General features: G+C 49.4%; 4 protein-coding genes across 19 annotated transcripts in view; 2 read left to right on the forward strand and 2 right to left on the reverse strand.

Moving 5' to 3' along the window:
- On the forward strand, positions 1-1,116 carry HPDL (4-hydroxyphenylpyruvate dioxygenase like). The gene has a single exon (XM_069479169.1). The coding sequence runs from the start codon at positions 1-3 to the stop codon at positions 1,114-1,116; it is 1,116 nt and encodes a 371-aa protein (XP_069335270.1).
- Positions 1,117-1,912: 796 nt separating this feature from the next.
- MUTYH (mutY DNA glycosylase) lies at positions 1,913-9,942 on the reverse strand. Of its 15 annotated transcripts, XM_069479883.1 has the most exons (17): positions 9,443-9,500; positions 8,388-8,874; positions 6,302-6,419; positions 5,602-5,753; positions 5,479-5,518; positions 5,290-5,363; positions 5,110-5,151; positions 4,955-5,026; positions 4,766-4,879; positions 4,583-4,680; positions 4,357-4,501; positions 4,214-4,277; positions 3,834-4,025; positions 3,610-3,746; positions 3,374-3,526; positions 3,141-3,182; positions 1,913-2,106 (listed from the first exon to the last, which is right to left on the reverse strand). In XM_069479883.1, exons 3-17 carry the CDS (start codon positions 6,414-6,416, stop codon positions 1,975-1,977), a joined length of 1,572 nt encoding a protein of 523 aa, XP_069335984.1. In that variant the 5' UTR covers positions 6,417-6,419; positions 8,388-8,874; positions 9,443-9,500; the 3' UTR covers positions 1,913-1,974. The 15 variants fall into 15 exon arrangements, with proteins under 15 accessions (XP_069335984.1, XP_069335986.1, XP_069335981.1 ...); XM_069479885.1 differs by lacking the exons at positions 8,388-8,874; positions 9,443-9,500 and adding an exon at positions 9,723-9,942 and having other exon boundaries at positions 5,602-5,750; XM_069479880.1 differs by lacking the exons at positions 8,388-8,874; positions 9,443-9,500 and adding an exon at positions 9,719-9,942 and having other exon boundaries at positions 5,602-5,750.
- On the forward strand, positions 9,753-12,913 carry TOE1 (target of EGR1, exonuclease). Its single transcript, XM_069479894.1, has 8 exons — positions 9,753-9,804; positions 10,524-10,663; positions 10,750-10,790; positions 10,923-11,019; positions 11,147-11,305; positions 11,573-11,832; positions 12,029-12,188; positions 12,270-12,913. The coding sequence occupies exons 1-8, from the start codon at positions 9,753-9,755 to the stop codon at positions 12,903-12,905; spliced, it is 1,545 nt and encodes a 514-aa protein (XP_069335995.1). The 3' UTR covers positions 12,906-12,913.
- A 185-nt stretch (positions 12,914-13,098) lies between these two features.
- TESK2 (testis associated actin remodelling kinase 2) overlaps positions 13,099-26,068 on the reverse strand; it is a 114,112-nt gene continuing 101,142 nt past the window's right edge. For both annotated transcript variants that reach the window (XM_069479893.1, XM_069479892.1), the window contains 7 exons: positions 22,856-23,002; positions 16,824-16,906; positions 16,556-16,640; positions 16,227-16,310; positions 15,923-16,009; positions 15,098-15,215; positions 13,099-14,797 (listed from right to left, as the gene is read on the reverse strand). In XM_069479893.1, coding sequence (XP_069335994.1) covers positions 14,064-14,797; positions 15,098-15,215; positions 15,923-16,009; positions 16,227-16,310; positions 16,556-16,640; positions 16,824-16,906; positions 22,856-23,002 — 1,338 coding nt within the window. In that variant the 3' untranslated portion in view covers positions 13,099-14,063. The remainder of the gene's footprint in view (positions 14,798-15,097; positions 15,216-15,922; positions 16,010-16,226; positions 16,311-16,555; positions 16,641-16,823; positions 16,907-22,855; positions 23,003-26,068) is intronic.

The following is a 26,068-nucleotide window of genomic DNA, read 5'->3' on the forward strand; positions in this document are numbered from 1 at the left end:
ATGGCCGCCATCGCCCGCCGTCTGTGCCACATCGCCTTCCACGTTCCCACCGGGCAGCCCCTTGCCCTGGACCTGCAGCGTCTCTTCGGCTTCCAGCCCCTGGCGGCGCGGGAGGCGGACGGCTGGCGGCAGCTGGCCTTGCGCAGCGGCGACGCTGTTTTCTTGGTAAACGAGGGCGCGGGACCCGGGGAGCCGCTGTACGGCCTGCACCCGCGGCATGCGGTGCCGAGCGCCACGAACCTGTGCTTCGACGTGGCGGACACCGGTGCCGCCGCCCGGGCGCTGGCTGCGCGGGGCTGCCGCGTTCCGGTGGCCCCTGTTAGCGTCCAGGACGCGCAGGGCGCCGCCACCTATGCCGTGGTCAGCTCGCCCGCCGGCAATCTCAGCCTGACCTTGCTGGAGCGCGCCGGCTACCGCGGGACCTTCCTCCCCGGCTTTGAGCCCGTACCCTCCGCGCCGGGCCCCGGCTGGGTCAGCCACGTGGACCATCTGACCTTAGCCTGCACCCCTGGCAGCTCCCCCTCACTTTCGCGCTGGTTCCACGACTGCCTTGGCTTTTGCCACTTGCCACTGAGCCCAGGTGAGGATCCGGAGCTGGGCCTCGAGGTGGCAGCAGAGTCCGGACGCGGGGGGCTGCGGCTTACGGCCCTGCAGACCCCACCAGGCAGCATTCTTCCCACCCTCGTGCTGGCTGAGTCCCTGCCTGGGGCCGCCAGAGGACAGGACCAAGTGGAGCAGTTCCTGGCTCGGCACGGGGGGGCGGGCCTGCAGCACGTGGGGCTGTATACGCCCAACATCGTGGAGGCCACCGAGGGGGTGGCAGGGGCCGGGGGCCAGCTCCTAACTCCCCCTGCGGCATACTACCAGCAGCCAGGCAAAGAGAGACAGATCCTAGCGGCAGGGCGGGAGCCTAGCCTTCTGGCCCGACAAGGAATCCTGCTAGATGGTGATAAAGGCAAGTTTCTGCTTCAGGTCTTCACCAAGTCCCTTTTTGCTGAGGACACCTTCTTCCTGGAGCTGATTCAGAGGCAGGGGGCCACAGGCTTTGGCCAGGGCAACATCAGGGCCCTGTGGCAGTCCGTGCAGGAGCAAGCTGCCAGGAGCCAGGAAGATTGAGGAGGGCCACAGCCACCAGTCCTGAAGCTCTGGGCCAGCACAGGGCCTGCTGAAGCTGAGAACACCTGCAGGAGGAGGAGCCAGTGGAAGGCTTTCCCGGGGGCTAGGTGTGACCTCCTTGCCTTCAGTAACTGCCAGAAGTTGAGTCTCTCACTGGACTCCAAAGGGAGAACTTTTTTAAAACTATAGAGCATTTCTTACAAACAACTTATACCTAATACATATGCACAATATAAGGAATAAAAGAATTTCACAATCAGGAAATAGAATGTAACCAATACTTTTGAAGCCTCGTTAGATCCTATTTCTTTCCCACTCACCCCCCCCAAACTCTGAGATTATGAACCCTTTTTCTGTATTGTTTCCCTACATATGTATCCCTAAAAAAATGATTTCGTATTTGAAGCAGGAATTTAAGCACAAATCCTCCCCAGTGCTTCCCCTGCCCCTAGGGAGCAAACCACTGCAGGTGGGGAGGGGCTGAGTCAGGAATGAGCTTCCAACCACCTGCTCTAGGGTGACGCCCTTGCTCCAGTCAGAGGTGGCCTGAAACCTAGGCAGAGAGAGTTGGGTGTCAGCCACTGGCAGGTGCTCCCTGCAGCTGCCTTCACCCTCTCTCCTGGGGGCTGGGGGAAGAGAGATCACTCTGGACAGAACACTCCCCCTCCATCTGCCCAGGCCTGGTTGGGAGCACAGCTGGTGGAAGTCAGGACCAAGCAGGACTTCACCACTTTCTGAGTCCCTCAGAGGTGAGGAGTAAGGGAGCTAGGGAGAGGGTAGAAAGCTCTCCAAAATGACTACAAAAATAAGCACTTTATTAACAGCAGGATTCTCAGGTGGTGGGGTCTTCCAGAGGCGTCACTCAGCTACACTGTTGGGGATGGGTGTGTCAGTGGAGACGAGGGGCTGAAAGAAACTATCCAGGACTTGCTGGCCCCGGCTGGTCTTTTTCCGGCTGGATGGAGTGGACACCCGGGACCTTTTGGAACCCTGTGCAGAACAGAGGAGGGGGGCACAGGGAATCCTCTCCTTCCCTGCTTGCCCCACTCTGCTTATCTAGCTCAGGTTCTATCCTGGAATGTTGTTGAGCCTTCAATCTGCCACCAGTATCTGCCCCTTCAATCGACTCTCCAAAAGGCTGCCCCAGGGAATCTTCCTAAAATGCAAATCTGGGCCAGGTGCCGGTGGCTCACGCCTGTAATCCTAGCACTCTGGGAGGCCGAGGCAGGTGGATGGCTCAAGGTCAGGAGTTCGAGACCAGCCTGAGCAAGAGCGAGACCCCGTCTCTACTAAAAAAATAGAAAGAAATTATCTGGCCAACTAAAATATATATAGAAAAAATTAGCCAGGCATGGTGGCGCATGCCTGTAGTCCCAGCTACCCAGGAGGCTGAGGCGGTAGGATCACTTAAGCCCAGGAGTTTGAGGTTGCTGTGAGCTAGGCTGATGCCACGGCACTCTAGCCCGGGCAACAAAGCGAGACTCTGTCTCCAAAAAAATAAATAAATAAAATAAAATAAAATGCAAATCTGACTCCCTTGGTCTCCTGTGGTCTGGTGTTTAAGCCCTGACTTGAGCTGGGCAGGCCCTCCAGACCTCTCCAGTATTGTGCCCCACCTTTGCTTATACTGCTCTTAGGCCTGGAAAGAACATCCTTACTGCTGATTCCTCTCTTAAACCTGGAGAAAACAAATCATTTCTGGGACCCAGATTACCAGCTGCTTCCTCCAAACAGCCCTTCCTGATCCTTGCCTCCCAAATAGAACTGATGGCTCTGTACCTCATATCCCACAAAACCTAGTACATAGATTTCACACACCTGTGACACTGGACTGTCGCTCATAGATTTGCTCCTGTCCCCTTACCCTGCATCCCACACTACAAGGTCCCCAGGTCAAGAACTATTCCTCTACCCCTAGTGAAGCCTGAAGTGGAGAATATTCACCCAAACGTGCATCAGTTAACTGATTGAAAACTGTGGATTCAGGCCTGGGGAGAGATGGTTGGGTGAGGACAGAGACTCACCTTGCAGGTCCCTGGCTGTTGGCCCTCATATACACGGAACACCTGGCCAAGAAGAGGGGGAGAGGACAGGGCTGGCACCTTCTCTGAAAGAGCCAGACCCCTGTGTTCTGCCCTCAACTTCATGCCCCAGCACTTCTGTTTAAAATATGCTTTTTTGTCCTGTTTACACAGTAATAGGCTCATGTAAAACATGTAAGAAACACAAAAAAGCACAAAGACAACAAAGGTAGTGCCTTTTTCATGGCAGTGGAGACAGCTGCGCTGTGAAATTCCTCCCGCGTCAGCCAGCGCGCGCCAGGTGGTGTGGTGGTCACTGGGGTCTGCCCCTCCAGGGCCAGACCATATACTTGGTATGTCAGCTTGATGTGAGAGAAGATGTGGACCACCTGGAGGGGGGGTGGGCAAGAGGCTTAAATAGCCTGTGGATATGGCCTCAAAAGCCATCATTCCTGGCCCCTCCATTGCTCACCTCCCCGAGGTGCTGGAGGTGGGCGGCCGGGAGGGGCCCGGCCCAACTCTGCAGTTCCTGCAGCAGGGCCTTGTACTGATGCTTCTCTGAGGGCTCCAGGGTCACAGATGGGAACTCCCACAGTCCCGCCAGTAGACCTGAGAAGGAGGGCAACACGGCAGTGCTGAGGGGCTGCTTAGTCCTTCAATCCTCCCTGGCTGCACGTGCCTCTGCCCTCCAGGTACCTGACTTGGGCCTCTGTACCAGCAGAATTCGGGCACCCCCAAGGGCCCTGGGCTGCTCCAGAACACAGGTAGCCGAGCATTCCTCCCTGGGGGGCCTGCGGCTGGCCTTTCGGGGAAAGTTGGCCACTCCCAGCATCCCGTCCCAAGGCTCTGTGGTAGGCAGGCACAGCTGGCACTGTCCAGTGGTAGGAGCTGGGAACAGAGACCCCCCGTGCTCCACTCAGGCCAACAGGGCTTAGGTGCCAAGCCCAGAGAGCAGGCCTTAGCCCAGCTCTGCAGAACCTTACTCAGGTTATAGGAAGAACTGGGATGAGGTTTCTGCAGGCAGCTCCCTCACAGGGCCAGGAAGGGCTAGGGCAGGGGCTGGGGCTGGCGCTCACCACACTCCTCTACGTCAGGACTGCCCAGCAGGCTCCGTGAGGCTGAGAGCTGCTCCCGCTCCACCTGAGAGGCATAAGGTGGGTGTCATGGGGCAAGGGTCACTCCGGAGGACCCCTCGCTGCTCCTTCCCCAGTAGGCTCACTCTCTGGTGTGCCCGGCACAGGCTCTGCACAGGACACTGGCTGCAGTGTGGACGCTGCGGGGTACACACTGTGGCCCCCAGCTCCATGGCTGCTTGGTTGAAGTCCCCTGGCCGGGCTGGGTCCACCAACTGCTGGGCTAAACTCCTATAAGAAGGGATCATCACTGTGAGCCAAAGCCCCTTGGGAGACACCTCTTCTAACCTCCCCTGTTATACAACATCCTACCAGAGCTGCTGGGAGATAACGGTGTTGCAGGGATCAGCACCAATGGCTCGAACACGGCACAGCACCCGTACCACATTCCCATCCACCACACCGGTTGCCTGGCACAGAGGAGCCTGGGAGTCAGCCTGGGCTGAGAGGAAGGAGGCTGAGCATGCACAAAGTGGAGGTGGGCTACGGACTCACCTGGCCAAAGGCAATGGAAGCAATGGCCCCAGCTGTGTACCGTCCCACGCCAGGCAGAAGCCGCTGCAGAGTCTCTGCTGTACGTGGCATGTGACCCCCTAGCTCCTCTACCACCTGGTTAGGGTGGGAAGACTCAAGTTTATGAGACACCAAGGTCCCTAGACTCCTACCCTCCTGCCACCCCCTTACCTTCCGAGCTCCCTCCTGCAGTCGCCGGCCTCGAGAATAGTAGCCCAGGCCGGCCCAGAGCTGGTTCACCTCCTGTGGATGACGTCAGAGGTCAAAGAGATCATTGGTCAGTCCCGGGGTTGTCCCCATTCCCCCTACCTTAGTGTGGCTCTCACCTCCAGGGAAGCACTGGCCAGGTCCTGCAGTGTAGGCCACTTCTACACCCCCAAGGCAGGCAAAAAGAGATGAGGTCAAAGGTGAGAGTGGTGGAAGAAGCCTCTACACTCACCCCAAAGTACAGGTTCTCATCTGGGTCTGACCCATGACCCCCCCCCCCTTTCCTCCCTCGGAGTCACCTGCATCCATCGGGTATAGTAGTTGATCACCGTGGCAACCTGGGTCTGCTGCAGCATGACCTCTGATACCCACACTGGGGGAGAGGGGGTGGCATGAGGGCACTGCTGATCTGCCTTGTTCCCATCCCACAGCCCCCAGACCTGAGGGCTTCAAAGCAAAGAGCCCCTGCTCTCAGGAGAGGTACTGACCAGCGTATGCCCGCCTGTCCAGGTCCACCTCATCCTCCGCCTGTGAATGCAACCCCAGATGGGGAGTTAGTGTGGAGGGGGCTGGGTGCCAGCCCCCCCCACCACTGTCCCTCGCCTGCCTACCCGTCTTCTCCAGGGTAGGTCCCGCTTCTCTCGGTCATACCAACTCAGCAGTTTCCCCCGGAAGGCTGTGACTTCAGCCGTGTCTCTGAATAGATGGTATGGGGAGATGGAGGCCTGTAATACCACCTCTTCAGGCTGCCTGGCCAGACCTGCTGAGACCTCAGGACACTCAGGAATCATCCCTGCACAGCCTGTACACCAGGGGCCCCACACACAGCAGCTTGTGGCAGTGTGTTTCTGCTTAGGGCTTCCCCCACCCCAGACCCTTGCTTAAGCTCTGGAGCTGCAGTCAGACCAGAGTTGTGTGTAGCCATGGCCAAGTTTCTGGCCTTAATTTTCTCAGAGTGGTACTGTTGGCTCTCTTGTCTCTAGGTCAAAATGAAAACCTAATAGTTTCAGCCAGGCATAATGTATATCTGTGTAGGGCCTTCCTGTTTCCAAAACATTTTCAGGGTCATAAACTCATTTGATCCCACAAAAACCACATGAGGGAAGAAATGCAGAGACTACTGCTCCATTTTACTGGTAAGAAAACAGTGATGTAGAGCAATTATCCCAAAGTCACACAGCAACATAGTCAGAATTAGACCCTTTAATTAGTCTCTTAATGTCTTCATACATACCATGCTCCCTTCCCAGCCTAAATCGCCCCCTTTCGTGGCCAATGAAACCAGCCTTGGGCCAGGACCGAGCTCCTCACCATCAGGGCCAGAAGGCTTGGCCTGGCTGCTGCCGAGGGCACCTTTCTCCCTTCCCTCCTGGCTGGCTGCCTGCTTCCTGTGACCACTTCCCACGGCTGCTCGTGGCTTCCTCATGGCCTGGAACAGAGACACCCAGCTAAAATAGTTAGCCACGATGAGGCTGAATCTTGAGGCTCTGCAGAGCTGGTAGCCACCTCCCTCCCTACACCATTCGTATGGTGTCTAGCTTTTCTCAAGCACTCTCTAGGTGCACGTGGGTTTCCTCTTGCTGTGACACTGAGGTGCGACCAGTATGGCTGAGCAAGTGCCCTCAGGGGGACTCCAGCAGAAGTATAGCCCTGGAGACATGCAAAGAACAAGAGGCCAGGGCTGGACCAGAGCCTCCTGTTTGGAAGCACTCGTGTGTCCAGGACGCGTAGTGTGACTGTGCTCGTGGATAGGGGTTGTTTATGGGTATTTGGGAGCATGGGGCAGGGGATAGGTGTCTCTGATTAGAGTTACTAGCATGGTTACACTGAAATAGCCTTTAGCAGTCATCTAGTCCAAAACCTTCATTTTATAGAAAGGAAAAAATCAAGGATCAGAGAGGGGAAAAGATCTGCTGGAGAACAGATGGCCAATCAGTGGAGGAATAGAGATGAGCTACTTTTTATTCCTAATTCCTAATCTTTTCCTGATCTAGTAAATCATAGCTGGCTACCCATCAGTAGTAATGAGAAAATGCAACGGTTGATCTTTACTGCTCCCTGACTGTTCTGGCTGTTTTCTCTAGTAGCTAACAGCACTTAGTGAATGCTCACTCTGTGCCAGACCCCGCGAAGTGCTTTACTGGAGCTCTCACCGAGGCACATGCTAGAATAACCTCTACCTTAGTTATGAGGAAACCGAAGCTTGTAGAGATTAAGCAACCTGTTCTTTCAAATCCAGTGCCTCCACTCCTACACTCTGTTATACTGCAGTCTCTACTGAGCCTCTGTTTCCAACTTGGAACCTTTGACTTCACCGCCTCATTATCATCAAAAGAGCTTGCTTCCTCCTTGAGAGAGAAAAAAAGTGATACAAACCACAATCAGCAAAGAAAAAAAAACCTGAATGTACAAACCTACCTCCATTTGCACTGTCCTAACCTCCTCCTCCTCAAGATCTTGCTCCTTCAATCCCTTCCAACCAACACCCCCCCCCATAGCCAAACTCACCTACTTCCATATTTCATTCTACAATCCACTCTCCAAAGAGCAAAGCAACCTTCCAGACATGATCATGTCAATTCCTTCCTTAAAACATTCAATGACTTGCCATTAAATCCTTGAACAAATATTTATGGAGTGCCTACTATGTGCCAACCAGTTTTAGGTAATTAGAATGCTTCAGTAAATAAAACATTAAAGATTCCTGCCCTCATGAAGCTTATATTCTAATGGGGACAGATGATAAATAATGCATATTAATAAGTTATATATGATGTTGTGATAAATATTAGCATAAAAAGGGAAAGCAGAGCAAGTGAAGGGGACAGAGTGCCAGGGTGGGTGGTGGAATGTTGCAATTTTATTTTGTTTTTCGGGGGTTTTCTTGAGACAGAGCCTTGCTGTGTTGCCCAGGCTAGAGGGCTGTGAGTGTCAGCCTACTTCACAGCAACCTCAAATTCCTGGGCTCAAGGGATCCTCCTCCCTCAGCCTCCTGAGTAGCTGGGACTAGAGGCGCATGCCACCACGCCTGGCTGGTTTTCTCTATTTTTAGTAGAGATGGGGTCTTGATCTTGCTCAGACTGGTCTCAAACTCCTGAGCTCAAGCAATCCTCCCACCTCGGCCTCCCAGAGTACTAGGATTACAGGTGTGAGCTACCACACCCAGCTGGAGTGTTGCAATTTTGAAGAACCTGGTCCTAGGACTTAAAGCATATGGATACCTATGGGAAAGGCATTCTAAGAAATGAGTGCAAAGGCCCTAAGGAGGGTGCCTGGTATGTTTGTGGTACGGTAAGAAGGCCAATGTGGTTAGAATGGAATGAGGTGGAGCCAAGTAGCAGGACGGTGTGGGAGGTAATCTCTCTTCCATAGAAATGGGGGTAGGGTCACAAAGTACCTTATAGGCATCTGGAGGGCTCTTTGGCTGTCACACCCTTGCTCTTAGAATAGGAGCCAATCCTCTTACTACAGCCTTGTGTGTCCAAGGTCAGGGCTCCACCCACCTCATCCCTTTTCACTATGCTCTAGAGCCATGGTCGCCTGAATTTAATTGCTTCAGTTGCCCAAGTGTTTGTCTGTCCAACTTGGGGCTTCATGCAATCCATTTCCTCTGCTTGGACATCTCTTCTATGCTTGACCTAACATCTAATCATTTTTCAGGTCTATCCTTAAATGTCCAAATCAGGTCCTCCACTCTTACCCTCTCATGTACTTCACCATTGCAGCTCTTCTTCCAATTTTAACTTCACATGTATTTGTGGTTCTTTTGGTCAGTGTCTGCTTCCTCCACTTGTTGTAAAAAACTACATGAGTGCAAGGACTGAGTCTCTTCTGTTGACTGTTGTCCCCAGAACCAGTGCCAAGTAAACTATACATAATAAATACTTGTTAAATGAATTAAGGGTAATGGAATGGCAGATAGTCAAAGGAGATTTTCCCTCTTTTAAGATGGGAGAAAGGCAAACAGTTCTGAACAATAATAAAAAGGACTCAGTAAAAAGAGAAAAGTTGAAGATGAACTAGAAACAGTGAATAACCAAGGAGAAAGCGTTAGTGGACCGAGAGGGGACGGGAACCAGAATGCTTGGGAGGGACTGGTCTCCAGTAGGAACAACGCTCGAGTCATGTTCAATCACCCTCTACGTCAATTTTACCACTTAACTGCTATACAATTTGTCCCTTCCTCGCCATTCCTACTGCCAGAGTTTTAATTCAAGTCCGCATTATCACTTGCTTCGATTATTTCAAAAGCTTCCCTGACGGTAGCTCTACCTTCTCTGCAGCTTTGTCCTGTGCCCTGAGCTCCGCCTTTCACTGAGCACTCCATCCTCTCCCGGGATTTGCCCATGCCTAGAACATCCTTCTTCCCGCCCCCCCTACGCCCCTCTCCTTGCCTAACTCCTAGATGTGCTTTAAGGTCAAATTCAGGCAGTGCTACCTGCCCCACCCGACCCCCGGGCCGCGTGGATGAGGACAGCATGACACCGAAGCCCCACGTTCCCGCCCAGAGGTACTGGAAGAAGACATTACCTCCCGAGCTGCCTCCCGCGCCGGCGCTCCGACGCACTCCAAGGGGCGTGGCTCCGTGCGGCGAGCCCGGTGCACCAGCCAATAGGCTCCTAGCGCGCGTCGGGAGGCCTCCCCCGCGCCAGCCCACGGAGGGCGAGACCCCGCCCCATCCCCTACGGCCGGAGCCGCGCCAGGAGACGAAGCGGAAGTCCCGCGTGCCCACAGGCGACTCAAGCCGGAGACGCGTAGCGTCATGGCCGCCGACAGTGACGATGGCGCAGCTTCAGCTCCAGCAGCTTCAGATGGTGAGCGCCTTCTCAGGGGTCGCCTTAAAAGCCTGTGCGCTCCAGGGAACGGGTAGGCCTCGGGTTCATAGTTGTAGAGACAGACCTCAAGTCCACAGGACTAGCTCTTTCCGCCTGAAGCAGCCACGAACCGACTACAAGTCCCGGTGTGCACTACAGCGCGGGCGGCGAAAGCCTCAAGCGTTGGGAACAGAGTCAGGACTGGTGGCATGTCGGGAGATGTAGTCTGGAGCTCATGACTGTTAGTAGATGTGATTCAGTTCAGTGGAGCAGGTCCACGGGAAGTATGACGTATTGGGAGGTCTCGTGTGGGGCATTATTTATCTGGCTCTGGGGAATACTGGGAACAAAAGTCACTTGTGGCTGCTGGGAACAGAATTACAGATCCTTGTGGTATATTAAGGGAGCTGAAATCCTCAAGCCCTGCAAAATATTTTCGTGCATCACGTGGGAAAAGGGAACCTCAAAGGTCATCTAGTCCAACTTTCCCCTTTACAGATTGTGACACTAAAGGGGAAGTAATTTTCCCAGGCTCACACAGGCCACTGGAAGACCCAGGTTTCCTCTCCCCAAATTCAGGGTACTGTCCTACCGAGAACACATGAAATACAAAAGCTACCAATGGAAACTGCCCCCGCCCAATGGCCTAGCTTGGTGACTGTTTCCCCGGCTTGGGTCCTTGGGTGAGCATGAACATCCATCACCTTCCTTACTCTCAGGTGGTGTCAGCAAAAGCACAAAATCTGGGGAAGAGCTAGTCCAGGTTCCTGTGGTGGATGTGCAAAGCAACAACTTCAAGGAGATGTGGCCATCCCTCCTGCTGGCCATAAAAACAGCTAACTTCGTGGCTGTGGACACGGTGAGGGTTGGGAAACAAGGAGGGTGGGTGGTTATGGAGAGGTTCGTGCTGGGGGCCTATCACCACTTCCCTTTACCCACCTGTAGGAGCTGAGTGGGCTTGGGGACAGGAAGAGTTTGCTGAACCAGTAAGTATAAGCGCTATTCTCTTTAGTCTCAGACCTCAGTTCTGGAGGGGGTGGAGGGTCACAATCCTGGGTGGTTTGGGTCGTTCACCAGGCTAGCTCCCAGCCACAGCCACCGCCAAACCCAACCCCAAGGTGCATCGAGGAACGTTACAAGGCTGTGTGTCATGCCGCCAGGACCCGTTCTGTCCTCTCCCTGGGCCTTGCTTGCTTCAAGCAGCAGCTAGACAAGGTATGGGCTGAGCTCTTCCCCATCCCAGGTCTATAGCTGGTGGGAGGAGGGTTGAGATCCTGGGGAACATCAGGTATGAGGTTTTTTCTCCCAAATCTTGATACAACAGATGCTCTTTCTCTCCCAGGGTGAACATTCCTACCTGGCTCAAGTGTTTAATCTCACCCTGCTGTGCATGGAGGAATATGTCATAGAACCAAAGTCTGTGCAGTTCCTGGTACAGCATGGCTTCAACTTCAACCAGCAGTATGCCCAGGGCATCCCCTACCATAAGGGCAATGACAAGGTAGGCTTCCAGCCTTGAGTGTGCCCTTTCTGTGACTTCATTTCTTCCTATACTAGGCTGGATGCCTGGGGAGAATCTGCTGCTTAGGTAGTATGAGGAATCACTAGCGACAGGGCTGAGGAGACAAGACTGATAGGAGGGTGGGTAGCATTGGGTTAGGTAGAGAGGGAGAACTTTCCAGGTGGGGGGATCCTGGGATAAGTGTCCTACAGAAGAGGCTTTGTGGGGGACTCTGTCCTTCCCAGTAACCCCATTACTTCCACTCAGGGTGATGAGAGCCAGAGCCTGTCAGTACGGACACTGTTCCTGGAGCTGATCAGGGCCCGACGGCCCCTAGTGCTACACAATGGCCTTATAGACTTGGTGTTCCTGTACCAGAACTTCTATGCACACCTCCCAGATAATCTGGGAACCTTCACCGCTGACCTGTGTGAGATGTTTCCAGCAGGCATTTATGACACCAAATACGCTGCTGAGTTTCATGCCCGCTTCGTAGCCTCCTACTTAGAATATGCCTTCCGGAAATGGTGAGGAAATGCCCGAGGGAAAGGGGTGGGGCCTGATAAGTGCCTATTTCATTCACTTAAGATATTTATTGAGCTCCTACCATGTGCCAGGCACTGTTTTAGGTGCTGAGGATTCAGCAGTGAACAAAACAGACAAAAATCCCTGCTCTCATGGAGCTTATATGCTAGTGGACCAATACCCTTTGCGCTGTTGCAGTGAACGGGAAAATGGAAAGCAGCGGGCAGCTGGCAGCCCACACCTTACCCTGGAGTTCTGCAGCTACCCTTCTAGCATGAGGGCCCATATTGACTACCGCTGCTGTATGCCCCCTGCAACCCACCGCCCTCATTCCACCAGTGTCTGTGACAATTTCTCGGTGAGAACACCTGCCTGTTTACTGGGGGAGGGGAGGTTCTAATGCCTGAAACCCCTCTCTAAGCCTTTTTCCCACCTCTAGGCCTATGGCTGGTGTCCCCTGGGACCACAGTGTCCTCAGTCCCATGATATTGACCTTATCATTGACACTGATGAGGCTGTGCTGGAGGACAAGCGGCGACGGCGACGGCGTAGGGAAAAACGGAGGAGGGCTTTGTTGAACCTGCCTGGGACACAGACCTCTGGGGAAGCTAAGGATGGTCCTCCCAAGAAGCAGGTTTGTGGGGATAGCCTCAAGGTTGAGGAAAAAGAGCAAAAGGTGGCTGATGATGAAACTAAGAACCTGTCTTGCTCTGAGCAAGGTCACAAAAATGATACGGAGCTGGGGCTTAAGGCAGCAAGGCCTGAAAAAGCTGACATGGCTACCTCAGAAGTGCCAGGGAGTCAAGCCAGTCCTAACCCAGCGCCGGGGGATGGACTGCATCGGGCTGGTTTTGATGCCTTTATGACAGGTTATGTGATGGCCTTTGTGGGAGTGAACCAGGAACCTCAGCCCTACAGCTCTGGACCCTGGCTCCCTGAATGCCATAACAAGGTGTATCTGAGTGGCAAAGCTGTACCCCTCACAGTGGCCAAGAGCCAGTTCTCCCGTTCCTCCAAAGCCCACAACCAGAAGATGAAGCTGGCTTGGGGAGAAGCTGACCCAACTTCTACCTAGCACTTGGGGCCCAGGAAGAGCACCTGAGGGTAGAACAGAGGTATTTGGGTCCCTCTAGCCTGTAAATGTCATACTCAACTACTACTGAGTTTGGGGGAGGGGGAGTGGTCCTGGCAAAGATACTGCTGCATTGACCTGGACATTCTCCTTCACTCCAGAGGCTGAGGTACAAGGGCACAAGAAAGTTGACCAGCACCTGTAATACCAACTTTATTTATTTTTAAATCTGAAAGTGTCTTGGGAAAGTTTTACAAAAAAAAAAAAATCAACAGAAACAAGTTATGAAAATATTTGACCAGCTTCATCTTTGGTTATTTCTTATTGCGGCTCTATAAGGACAGACTGTTCCCAAAGCTCCAGGCATAGCAGGAAGGGAAGAAAATCAGTCCATATATAAACCATTTAACCAATTGAGTGTATCACATGTTGACAAATACATAGAGCAGACCCTAGGGCCTACAAAACCAGCCCCACTCCCAACCACAAGGTTGAAAGTTTTATGGGGCAGAAGATTAAGACTCCATTATAAATATGAAAATAGATTAATCAACTGGAAAAGGTTTTTGAATAGGTTAGCTAAGAGCCATGACCACCATGCTGCCTTGCCCTCCCCTTGCATAGAAATGTAGTGACGTGGTCTGACCACACAGTAAGTGCAAACAGCAGTTATTCAAGTGTCTTAGACATACTGGCGAGAAGCACCCCAGTCTTCAAGTCTGGGAAACAGTCATGCCCTTTATGGCCTCCTGGTCAGCTCTACAGTCCATCCAGTAGCCTTATTTGCCCCAAGAAAGGGCAAGAAACAGACTTGGGGTGGGAAAAGAAACCAGGGTCATAGCTGCCTGCCAGCTCAGCCTAGAACTAGGGGTCCTCTGGTCCTATATGGGGTAGGCGGTCGGGGGGGTCTGGTGGGAACCAGAGCTCCTTGCTGGATTTCAGAGGCTTGGTATCAGATGTTGGCCCTAGCTAGGAAAGCCTCTCACTGCTGTCTCCCCTCTCATACACAGCCAGTGGGCACTGGGAGCCTAAAAGTTGAGCCTGGCTTGGTCTAGCCTGCTTGCTTTGTGGGCTCCAGGGAAAAGTCAAGGCTGTGTACCAAGGGGGCCCTATGGCTTCAGCTGAAGGTCCATCCCAAGGTGTGGCAGGGACCAACTCCCCTCACCCGTCCTGCTCTCCCTGGGTTTGCCAGCCTATGCCTGAGATGGAGAAGGAAGCTGGAGCCAAGCCTCTTGGCTTTTCTTCTTCTACCTCCATCGCCTCAGAGGCACTCGCAGGGCATGGACTGGTCCCCTGGGGCCTGGGCCCAAAACCGTTTTCTTCCTGGAGACTAGAGCAGTCCATGGCCTCATGGGTTGGAGCAGCTGGTAGGGCAGATGCTTGGAATGGTGGGATCTCCTTTACTCTGTACTTGAGACTACTGAGGCGTGGTGGAGGCCCATCAGATAGTGATTCTTCCTGGCCCACAAATGGACAGGCTTCTTGACGCAAGAATTCAAGTGAGCCAGGCAAGGAACGCCACCGGCGAGCAGGTGGTGGGGCCAGGGGCTCCTGCCAATCAGCCAAAGGCATAGTTCCGGGCCCTGGTGCATCCAGGTCAAATACAAGGGAGATGACAGACTTGCTGGGCAGGTCAAAGAACTTGATCTTGCCACCCTTGAGGTCCTGGCGAGCACTGAAAGGGTTGACTTTGGGGGTATGGGCAGCACCATCTCGTGGCCGGTAGTAGGGATCCAAGACGCTCACTGTACGTGGGGGTTTACGGGAGAAGATGTCTGATTGGCTTCGAGACAGCCAGATGGTACGTCTTGGGCGTGGTGACTTGGGGGGAATCTTGTCATCCAATGAGCTCAGTCGCTTCACCCCAAATGTTGGAAACTCTTGCTCCAAGAGTCCTGAATAATAGTGAGTCAGTCTGGATTACTCTCACTAGTCATAACAAATAGAAGCAGTACTTTACCACAAAGTGTTTTCATTCACGAAAGCAAAGTAGGTACTGTTCCATTTCATCAATAAACAGACTCAGAGGAGGGAAAAGTCAGAACTCTTACAGAGTCCCATATTTTTTCCATCATCATTCCCTCCCCTTTTGCTTCTGGTCCTGGGATCTTGCGATCACAGCCCTAGAGGGCAAGACCCCACACCCTAATTTCCTCCCTTGGGGTCAGGTTGAAATCTTTGATCTAATCTCTTACCCTTGGCTGTGGGCTGTAGCTTCCTATCTCTCTCCTGCTCTTCTTCCTGTAAGCGGCTCAAAATTTCCTCCAGGGTCTTCCCAATCTCCACAAAGGATGGGCGCAGTTTGGGGTCCATCTGTAGGCATCCACACCAGCCATTAGCCTTGCCCTCCATCTCCCGCCCCAAGGATATCATTTGAATCTGTTTCTGGCATCTTTTAAGAATCAGATAGACAGCTAAGAGATCTTTTCTGAAGGCCCCAGGTAATGAGGGTGATTCCCAGGGCTAAGGTCTAGGAAGATACTATTGCTTACGATCCTGCCCTGTCAGTCTCCTTTATGTGTGTTTCTTATGTGCCTTATTTGGCACAAACCCCTCCAAAAGTATGTTCACATTGGTTTATTCTGTTCTTGAGTTCTGTTGCTAATGTGTTTCTGGGAGGTACCCGATCAAAGCCCAGTCACTTGGTCATAACAGGTAGGTCCAGCCCTCCAGAGCTGTATACATGAAGGCTAACAAGAGCCTTTCTCGTGTGCCTCAGGACCAGCTGGATCTACCATCCCACAATAAACCCTGACCAGAGTCCCATCAACACCCAAGGCAAGGGGTGGTGGGTCTGTCCTGCAGACTGAGGACCAGATAATACAGAGCAAATTTTTCTTTCTTTGGTCCAGGGCACTAGAGAGCCCCACCAGGCCCAGAGGGAGGGGAAGGTATGGTTGCTGTCACTCTTACAATGAAAATGAGGCCTCCTGAGGTTAACTAGCAGCCTCTACAGTCCTAACCAGGTGAAAAGGGTTCAGCCAGCCCCTGACCAAAGCCAAGGGGAGAAAGACACTCACATTACAGCAGTTGAAGGTGAGCTGCAGAAAGTCTGGGGGACAGTCTCCCACCATGTGCTGGAAAGCATCATAGTCCAGCCCGAAATTCTGTGGATGGGTATGGTGGGGAGGGTATAGGGGACGTGGGTAGACAGGTCATTAATCTCCCTACCCATCCTGGCCTGCTCAGAAGAAGAGGATGGGAGCTGCCCCTGAAAAGTAGCCACACACTCAGTTCCAGCAACTCCACCCCAAGGACAAAGCAGTTGCAGAGCCTCAATCCAGCCCCATCCCAGCGGCACCGATCCCCATGCCTGTAGCTCACCTCTGTGCGGGGAAGATAGTCCGGATCAGCCTGGATGCGGGCGATGATCTCGCAGAGGATGATACCATAAGAGAACACATCTGCCTGGTGGGTAGTCAGACCTCGGTTTCCCTCTCAATGGGCTGAGGGGTGGGGTGTCTGCCCCCCATGTCTAACAGCCCAGGCCTGGGCTCTATTGCCCATATTTCATCCAAGCCATCCACTGGGCAGCTGCCAGTACCAGACCTACTCTTAGCAAGAACACCCTGAACATAAAGGGTGATCCTGGACACTTTCTGCTAAGAGTAGATTCTAACGAGAACCAGGCCTTGAGATACCCCCAGACTTACCTTCTCATTGTAGGGCTCATCTCGGAGAACCTCAGGTGCCATCCAGAAGGGTGAGCCCACTACGGCCAATTTCTCACACCCCATGCTGTGGAGTAAGATTATACGGAAAATGAGCTTGCCACTTCCTGGCACAATGGGATCTTCCTCTCCTCCAAGGACTAGGACTGACCAAGTTTAAGGGAGCTGAGGTTGAACTGTAATCAAGTGCTGGAATTTTCCCTTAGTTTCAGCCCCTTCTCAGACCCCAGCATTCATTAGGGCCACTCACCTGACATCAGGGATCTTCTCAGCCAGGCCAAAGTCAGCAACCACTGCAGAATAACCATTCTCATCCCTCTTTATCAGGCAGTTCTTGGGTTCCCAAAGAAGAGAAGATAATGTGGCTCAGACGTAGGGATCATCCAGCCATAGTTATCACCCAACCCTCCCTTCCTATCACAGGGCACCTTGTCCTCTGCTCCTTGGTGAAACACGCTCTTAGGCTGACCCCAGTGGTCAGATCTGGGGACACTAAGCCATGTGAAATGAATTAGTCCTGGATCTTGGGTGGCTTCCTTAAGATTCACTTCATACTCCAAACACAATTAATTTGTTTTTGCTTTCTAAGTGCTAGGTGCACTTTTAGAGATACCTCAATGAACAAAACAAAAACTCTTGTCCTCTTGGAGTTTACAATCTAGTGAAGGAAGACAGACTATCAAGCCCCTGCTTCTTCCTCCCTCAGGATGCAGAGACCCCAAAACCTAGGCCTGACCTTGCCAAGTTAATAAAGCATAAGACAAATGCCTACATTAACTTTCACTGCCCACAGGATCACAACTAACCTCTATGGCATTAAAAGTCTATGATTTGGCTCCATCCAACTGGCTTACTCCCCACACCCCTACTCCTGGTGCCCCTATGCACATATTCTCATCCAGACTTGTCACAGACAAGCTTGACTTATCAAGCCTAAGCAGGCCCTTCAGGCCTTTGCCTTCGCTTATACTGTTCCTTTCCACTTGGAATATGCTACACTTTCACCTCTCCCTCTCATCTCAAACTCCTTTAACTCCTCCTCTATGCCACTTCCTCTTACAGTCTAGCAGAGAGGCTGTGAGCTCCTCAGGAGCAGGTTCTGGTTTGGGCCTGCCTTCCTTACAGTATTTAATTCATGGGAGAAGCTGAGGATATGCTCGCTGAACAAATGCTGCCATCTTCAGAGAAAGGGTGAACCCAAATGACCTATAAACAAACAAAGCAGCAACTAGCTCTGCCCAAATAGCTGCATTCAAAATAGCCCTACACCACTCTGGCTTAAGAGGCACCTCACCCCATCCCCTTCTCCAGAGGCAGCAGAGCAGGGATCCTTGGCTCACAGAAACATTTCTGGGGCCAGCAAGACCCTATCTGACCCAAACCATCCCTCCCTCCTCCTTGCCAGCCTTGGCATCTAGTTGCTAAGACATTGCCAAATCATTTCCCTGCTTACTCCACATCAAGTACAAATTAATCCCTTACTCTGGCCTTGATATGATTACACTATTCCCCATCCCCAAGCTGGAAGGAGCCTGATTTGTCACATCTCCTACCCCGGATCCCAGGTAGAAATGCATCATCTCTGGCTTCCAAGTAGGACAGTCTCTGTGCTTGTCCTGGCTTTGGCCCTGCTGGCTCAGCACACTAGTCCCCTGACTTTGACTGTCTGTGGGAAGATGGCCCTAGGCCTGCCTGCCTATTAGGCAGCCAAAGCCCCAGCTATCGGCACCAGCCTGTGAGGCAGTAGCAGCTCAGATCTGTCACCTGTTTCTCTCCCATCTTAGAAGACAACTTGCCTAGAGTAAGCACTAAGAGAGGCCCAGTCAGACTTCCCTGAGGCAAGAGGTAACCTTTTCAGGTTAGAAAAGCAGACCAGGCTGCTGCTGCCTGGCTCCAGTTCCTCTTTGTCCTCACCCCTATTACAATACATCACACTGTAGCAGAGTGACTTACATGTTTGCCTCTTTAAGGGCAGGAAAAGATTCCATTCATCTCTGTATCTCTAACCTAGCACCAGCACACAGGAGCTTGGCAAAAGTTTATTAAATGAAAGTTTGATCTGATGACTGAAGCAGCTGAGCTTCTTTTAAAAGCATGTGTCAAATGCAAACACTAATCATACATTTGACTCCATAGTAAGTACTGAGCTGACAGAGGCCTCAAAAGGGTGGCCATGGATGATGCATCTCCTGGAAATCTACAAAAATTCTTCAGAACTAGGCCAGAGTAGACACCTGAGAGAAGTTCCTGAGGTGTCTTGGAACAGGAGAACAGTCAGTATTGACACTGAATAAAACCACCTGAGCAGAGAAATGCCAAGTCCATTTGTTATTGTTTGCTCTAAGCTAAAGCTATTTCTATAAAAACAATAAAAAGGCTTTCAATGTGCCATCACCTCTTTCCCCTCACCCCCAACAAACTCCATAAACCTAGTTAGCATCAGGTAGCAAAAGACTGGTTCTACATCTCAAGAAAGGTTAACATGTTCTTGTCACAGCACAGGGAGATCAGTGACTGAACTGCCTCAGGGACTGCTATAGTCAAAGTCTCTTAGAAGATTATCTGTTTTGTTTTGATGTGTCCCATCCCTTGCCCTCAACCCTACCATGTGGTCCCATACCTTTACTTACCATAGCTCTTGTGTAATGATCTCACTTACCTGTCTCCACAACTAGACCAAAAGCCCATGGAGGGTACATACTGGATTCCAGTCATTTCTATGTTCCCAATACTGTGTCCTCTAATAGCACAGTAAAATGGTTCTCAGAAGCTGTTGACAGTTCTCATTATAAAAAATAACTCCAGGGTTCCCTAATAGCCACTCTCTACATCCTTCCAGAATTCAGCTTGTTCCTAATTCATGTTCTCTCCACTCTCTGAAAATTGGCAGTTCTGTTCCTAATTGTGTGGCATAGCCTAAGACCATAGCCAGATAGACTTTTCACTCTAGGGAAGTCACCATAGTGGCTTCTATGGAGTCAACATGGAACAACAATCAAGAATAATCAAGAACTAAAGGTACGATTCATAATTCATACACATACTCCCAACAGTAACCACAGTGGCGCTTTCCTGATGCCAGGCAGTAATGGTATTAAGCAAAAACAAACTGCTCTCTTAGCTACTTCAAGAGCCAAGGCTCATGTATACTTGTACTAGTTACTTCTAGAGCTACTGGTAAAAGCTTGTGTGTGGTTATTGCCAGTTCTTTATGGAGCTCATGAACTGAATATTTTTAAAGCCACACTGCCTCGCACTCCCTTCTAAGTAAGCTCTGCACAAATCCATTTCAGGTTGCTGCTTACAAAATTAGACCAAACAGCTGTATCTGGCAGACTTTTCACTCTTAAAGCAGTACTGCAGTAGCTGCTGACATGTAAATCCTACAAAGGCAATACTACTTGCAGGAGGTATGCTGATAGGAAAGTAGGGATCATTTTGCCACTACCACAGGCTCAGAACCATTTGGAAAAGGCATCTACTTTTCTCTGTCACTACCACAGGCTCAGAACCATTTGGAAAAGGCATCTACTTTTCTCTGTCCTGGTTTACTGACTTAGAACATGTTCCCACTTTAATCCCTCCTGTTAGCTCTGGTCTAAGAAGCATGGACTAACTCCTGTAAGGTCAAGGACAGAATCTCTTTTACAGACTGGGAACACTGAGGTCCCAATGGCACTGAAGTAATTTGGAAAGGTGGGACAAAACTGGGCCTGGGACCCAAAATCTCATCTCTGCAGCAGATATTTTGGCCTCTTGCTATCAAGCCCATTCCCCGAAACAGGGCCAGGAAGCCCCCACTCTCACAGGCTCTCTGCTAGGTGCTATGAATACAAAGGTAAATAAGAGGAGCACTTGAGAAACTCATGCGCTGGTGGGAGACACAGAACAAAACAATCAAATATGAAGTGTACGCTTCTAAAATATAGACAACACTGATCTTAAAGAAATCAAACATGGACCCAAGGTTGACAATGAAGACATAGTCTGGAAACCTCAGAGCCCTCTGCTGTCCCATGAGCCTTATTTCTCCTTGGGGCTTCTCAATCTTAGGGTCACTGCCGCCACCACACAAGTGTCCTGGGTGGGGCTGCTCTGGCCTGGGTATGGACATACAATCTTCTCCCTAATTCCTGCAACATTTACAACAAGGCTGGAACATTCAGATAAAACTTTACCACGAAAAGCTCAGAGATGATAAAAGGGTAATGAACACAAAAAGAATCTCAAATTAGACAGTTTATAAAGTTTATAAGACTCACTTGTCGTCTTCAACTTGAGATCCCCTACATTGCCTTCCTCTAGAGCTTGCAAAAGTCATTTGTTCTTTATCCTTAACACCTTAAAGTCCAGACCCAGGAAAGCACAGCGCAGAAACAGAGAGAGTTCTTTCTCCTAAGTTCCTAGTTTCTTGTGTCAAGCCAACTGACACTGGGAATACCCACTCCCTATAAGAAAAACCAAAGGACAGTGGTCTTACCCTATAGTCCAAAAAGGTTAGTCATTTTTTACAATACAACACAACAAGCCCAGACAGAACCACACTTGAACACTAGTGCGGTGGGACAAAGTGCTTTCGGGGCATAGAAGGGAACATCATGAACTCTCATGAACTCTCTTCCTCCAGAATGATCTTCCCTGCTCTGAAAACCTACGTAGCTGAACACTCACTTATAAAGTGCTGTGCACTGTCTTTTAGTTATTTCCCAACAAGACTGTAAGTATCTCCAGATCAGAAATTCTTCTTTTCTAATATTCCTTCACCCATGGAGCCAGGCACAGGAAATAGGTAAGTGTGGGGGAAATATCTGTATAACTGATGGATAATTTGTCACAAACTCCCTCCACCTTAAAAGAAATAGTGCTGAGTAGAAAGCCAAGATTTGCTTTTGACTAGATGTCTGAGGCAAGAGTATCACCTTAAGGAAGTTATCTAAGTTGATACAATCCCACCCATTTGCCTAAAACAAATGCAGTTTTCTTAGTCTTGATTTTCTAAAACATTCTCATGGAGAAGAAATGACTGATGAATAAATAAAATATCACCTTCCAGGTCCCAACTGTCCAGTTCTTGAGGTACTAACATAGATAACGGGCTCCTTACAGCTCGGCCTCAGCTAGTTTCTAGTTCTACGTGCCAGTCTTGTGCTCCTATAGTGCGGCTGACTGTAAATGACTCTGGCACACCCAGTGGCCCTACAGTCACCTCCCCAAAGGTATTTTCTGTACCATAGTTTATAAACCAATGGCCAGGGTCTGTCAGGTACAGTACTGCTGTTTGAAACACCAGAACCATTCCAATGGTATGGTAGCCAGGCACTTACTGATTTATTAGCTCTGAGTACAGCTGTTTTGGTTCTCTTTGCAAACTTCTTCCTATAACAGGCTCCTCTTCCCCCTCATCTGTGACAGAAGTGGTATAGGATTATGTGTATGCATGTATGTGTGTGTGCATGTGTATGTGTAGAGAATGGAGAATGAAATGACAGCTATTCTTAAGCAGGTACAAAACTGCTATACATCTCCCTAGAAGACTTGAATTCAGTTCTTGGGCAGAAGTCATATTAGATATGTTAGATAGCCTTATGGTTCACCCATCAATCATTAAACAGTACTATTTATATAAGCCTTGTCACAGTGATATCCTGGGCCATTTGGCTTTAGGGTTCCAGCTTTGTAGCATGGCCAACATCCTCTGAAAGTAACTCTTTTCTAACCTGGTCACATAGCAATTTGAACAAGAGAATACTACAGAGACCAGCTGACACCAAAGAGGAACTGGCAGGGTGGCAGAAATTCAATCACACAGACAGAAAATGGGTCAGTACATTATGGCCCTCAAAACCTATACTCAAGTGACTAAAAATCATTGAACTCCTTAGCTAAGAGCTATGTCCTGGGGGCCATGGGAGAGAAAACTGACAGGCCCCCACACCGCCTTGACTGCTGTCACTCCTACAGGGCAAGAATCTCTTAACCCTCCTCATGTCATCTGCTCCTGCAACACACATTCAGGAGAACTGAAGTCAAATGTGAAGGCTCTCAAGATGAATGTGTTGCCTGGCTCAGCACTGAAAGGTACCTGCTCTGAGCTGATATAGGCTTTTTAAGGACTAGCTAGCTATAAAGAGTAATGAGTTATGTCCTCTGTGATTAAATGTTAAATCTATAAGAGATCTACATATTCCTAAACTCATTAGTGACTGATTTCTTAACACAGTTTTCTTGGTAAAAGAAAAGGATAGTGTCTCTCAAAGATTTGTCAAAATAAAGCCTTCATACCTTAGATGTGAGGTCCCGATGAAAAATGCCTTTGAAGTGAAGGTAGCTGAGGCCCACTGCTATGTCATAGGCCAGTTTTACCCTCACAGTCCAGGGCAAATGCAGGTTACTGTCTAGCAACTGTTCCAGGTTCCCGGAGTTGATATACTGAAAAACAGAAGGAAAACCCAGCTACCATTTATCAAAAGTGTTTAGGCTGATGATTTATAGACACCTAGAAGACAGAGACCATATGTTTTGTTTTGTTTCGTTTTAAGTTACTAAGGGCTTATTCTGCATCCAAGCACCATGGCGGGTGCTGCACACAAAGGTATCTTCCCTTTGAGGAGATCACAACCTATTAAGGGATACAAATAATATCATATGGTAAATATTAAAATACAGTTATATGCAGACATGCACCACTCAGGATAAAGTTACTAACTCTGTCTGGGCACGACAGAGGAAGCTGCACAAGGAAATGAGGAGTCAGAAAGGATGACATAGATGGACAGTCCACACAGAGAGAACAGCATATGCAAAGCCATAGGTTAAGTGCATTCAGGAAACTAATTTACTCAATATGGCCAGAGTGCACGTATAGGAGAATCAGGAAGTGAGGCTGATATGTTTTGCTAAGACATATGGACTTTATCCTGTCTGTAGGGAACAAAAGAAGCCTTTTAAACAGGGGAGCAACATGGTCATATTTGCTTTTTAAAGAAAAGATTATTTTAGCAATGGTATGATAGACAGATTAGAGTGGAGAATATAAGAAAGGAGAAACAGGTGAGGCAATTATCGTGGTGAGAGAAGGGCATCTAAGTCAAGGAGAAAGTAGAGTCAATGGGACAAGGCAAGATTGAAAATGTAGGTAGATGGCAGAGTAAAGAAAACTTGATGATTGCCTGGATCAGAGAATGGGGACAATAAAAAGTTCTAGGATGATCCCAGGCTATTGATCCCTGGATGTCATTACTAATTATGCAGAATATAGGGAAAGAAGTAGATTTTTAAAAGAGGCAATGTTAAGAGATACTCAGTTCAGCTGGGACAAGTTGAATTTAAGGTGGAGATGTCCTATAAAGAATTATTTTAAAGCTTAAGAATAAAGTCTGGGCAAGAGACTACATTTAGGAGGCAACAACATTGAGCTGAAGCAGTTATGGAGTCCAGGGAATGTATGAAACTGTCCAGGGGTTAACATGTAAGATGGGAAATTAACAGAATCTCAAGGAATGCTAAAATTTAAAGGAACAAGCAGAGGAAGAAGAACCAAGCAACAATGTCATCATAGATTTTAAAGAAGGCAAACATTCTAAAAAGAAAATGACCAGCAATATCAAATGCTACAGATCAAGTAAGATGAGCTTCAAAAGTGTCCACTACAAAGTCACTGACAGCCTTAGCCAGAGCATTTTCAGTAAAGTGGTTAAAACTAGAGTAAGACTGAAGTGAACTGAGGAATGAGTAGGAGATAAGGCTATGGAGAAATTATGTGAATATGTACTCTTCAAGAAATGTGGCTATTCTTTATCATTCCTATATACCCATGAAGGGCTGCTTTTTGCTCTTTAAGAGGGAATAAGTATATTTATACATAGAAAATAGTAATAGCAGCTAATATTTAATGAAGTGCTTGCATTGGGCCAGTACTATTCTAAGAACTTTACATATATTATCTCATTATTCTGCACAATAACTCTATGATGTAAATGTACTATTGCTCTCATTTTACAGAAGGCATTTAGAGGTTAAGCAACTTGCTCAAGGTTATGTAATTATTAAGTGGCAGAGACAGGTAGGCTCTGCAGTCTGGCTCCAGAGTCCATACTCTTTACCACTATATTGCATTGGAGAGTCAGAGAGACCACAGCATCTGAGTCAGAGAGCCTCATGTAGCATAGGAGCTCAAAAATGAATTTACTCAAAACTTACATGATGTATTCTCTCTCTTTCTTCCAAGGAAGAAAAAGGGGGAAACTCCTCTACGCCTAAAATTCATGTCTTAATACTTATTTTTGGGGTGTGATGTTGAATTTACAAAGTACTGGGGAACCTAATGGGATAAGAGGCAAGAGATCTAAATTCTAGTCTAATTCTGCCTAATTGCCACTTACTTTGGACAAACCAACTAATAAAGTTATGTATCCTTCATTTTTCTCAACTACAAAGTAGTTATGGTAATTCCTGATCCACCTAATTCACAATGTTATTATGAGAATCTGGTAAAACATTTTAAAGTGCTTAGAAAAAACTCAAATGTTCTATGACCTGACATTTTCTGTTGTGATAATATGAGCACCAAAATGAACCAGTTGGGGGCAGCACCATGCAGCACTTTAGATCCTTGGAAAGGACTGATCAGTTTGGCAAGACAGAAAGAGTGGCTAAAATAATACATCCTTTAGCTTCTCAAAACAGAAACCTGTTGATCTGCTTCATCCTGCTTGATAATCCATCTTTGAAAATCTCAAAATAAGGAATAATGATGGCATAAGTACAGTGCCTTCTCTTCCCTCTACTTGAATCTACCCAAGGTTCACATTTGAGCTGCCCATTTACTAAAAAGAAACTGAGCTTGTGAATTCCAAGCTACAAGGCAGCAATGAAACTGACATCTAATCATGCAGGCAAATTTCTTTCTTACTTTTTTAATTTATTTTTTGAGACAAGAGTCTCGCTCTGTCACCCAGGGTAGAGTACTGGTCTCAAACTCCTGAGCTCAGTCTTCCCACCTAGGCCTCCCAGAGTACTATAGGCGTGAGCCACCACACCCAGCCCAGGCAAATTTCTTTAGCTCTGAGAGTCAAAAGGTCTGAAGAGATAGTCTGAAGGTCTTTGGCATGGTGAGAGTGTGATGGAAGCCCTGTCTTTACAACCCACTCAGGTTTCCCAACTGAGTGTCAGGAAGAAGAGACTATGATGGGAACACTGTATGTGCACACTCTGCAGGCCAAGTGAGGCCAGGACTCTTGGTTCTGGTTCAAAGAAACACGTTTACTCTGTTCAGCAATGTCTCTAAAGGCCTGAGAAATCCACAGACCAAGCCAGAGAGAGGAGCACAGGAAAAAGGTGAGACAACATGAGGAATCATGCTGCTAACAGATTCTGGCTTTTCTAGGCAAGATGGAAAAAGCATAAACCAAGGACCAGAGAGGGATACAACCCATTTCTTTTGCCTGCCTTTGATGAAGACATTGGTGGGATGATAAGCCTCTGGGCCCTCAGAAA

The sequence above is a fragment of the Eulemur rufifrons genome, chromosome 8 (genome assembly GCF_041146395.1).
Source record: "Eulemur rufifrons isolate Redbay chromosome 8, OSU_ERuf_1, whole genome shotgun sequence".
Lineage (NCBI taxonomy): Eukaryota > Metazoa > Chordata > Mammalia > Primates > Lemuridae > Eulemur > Eulemur rufifrons.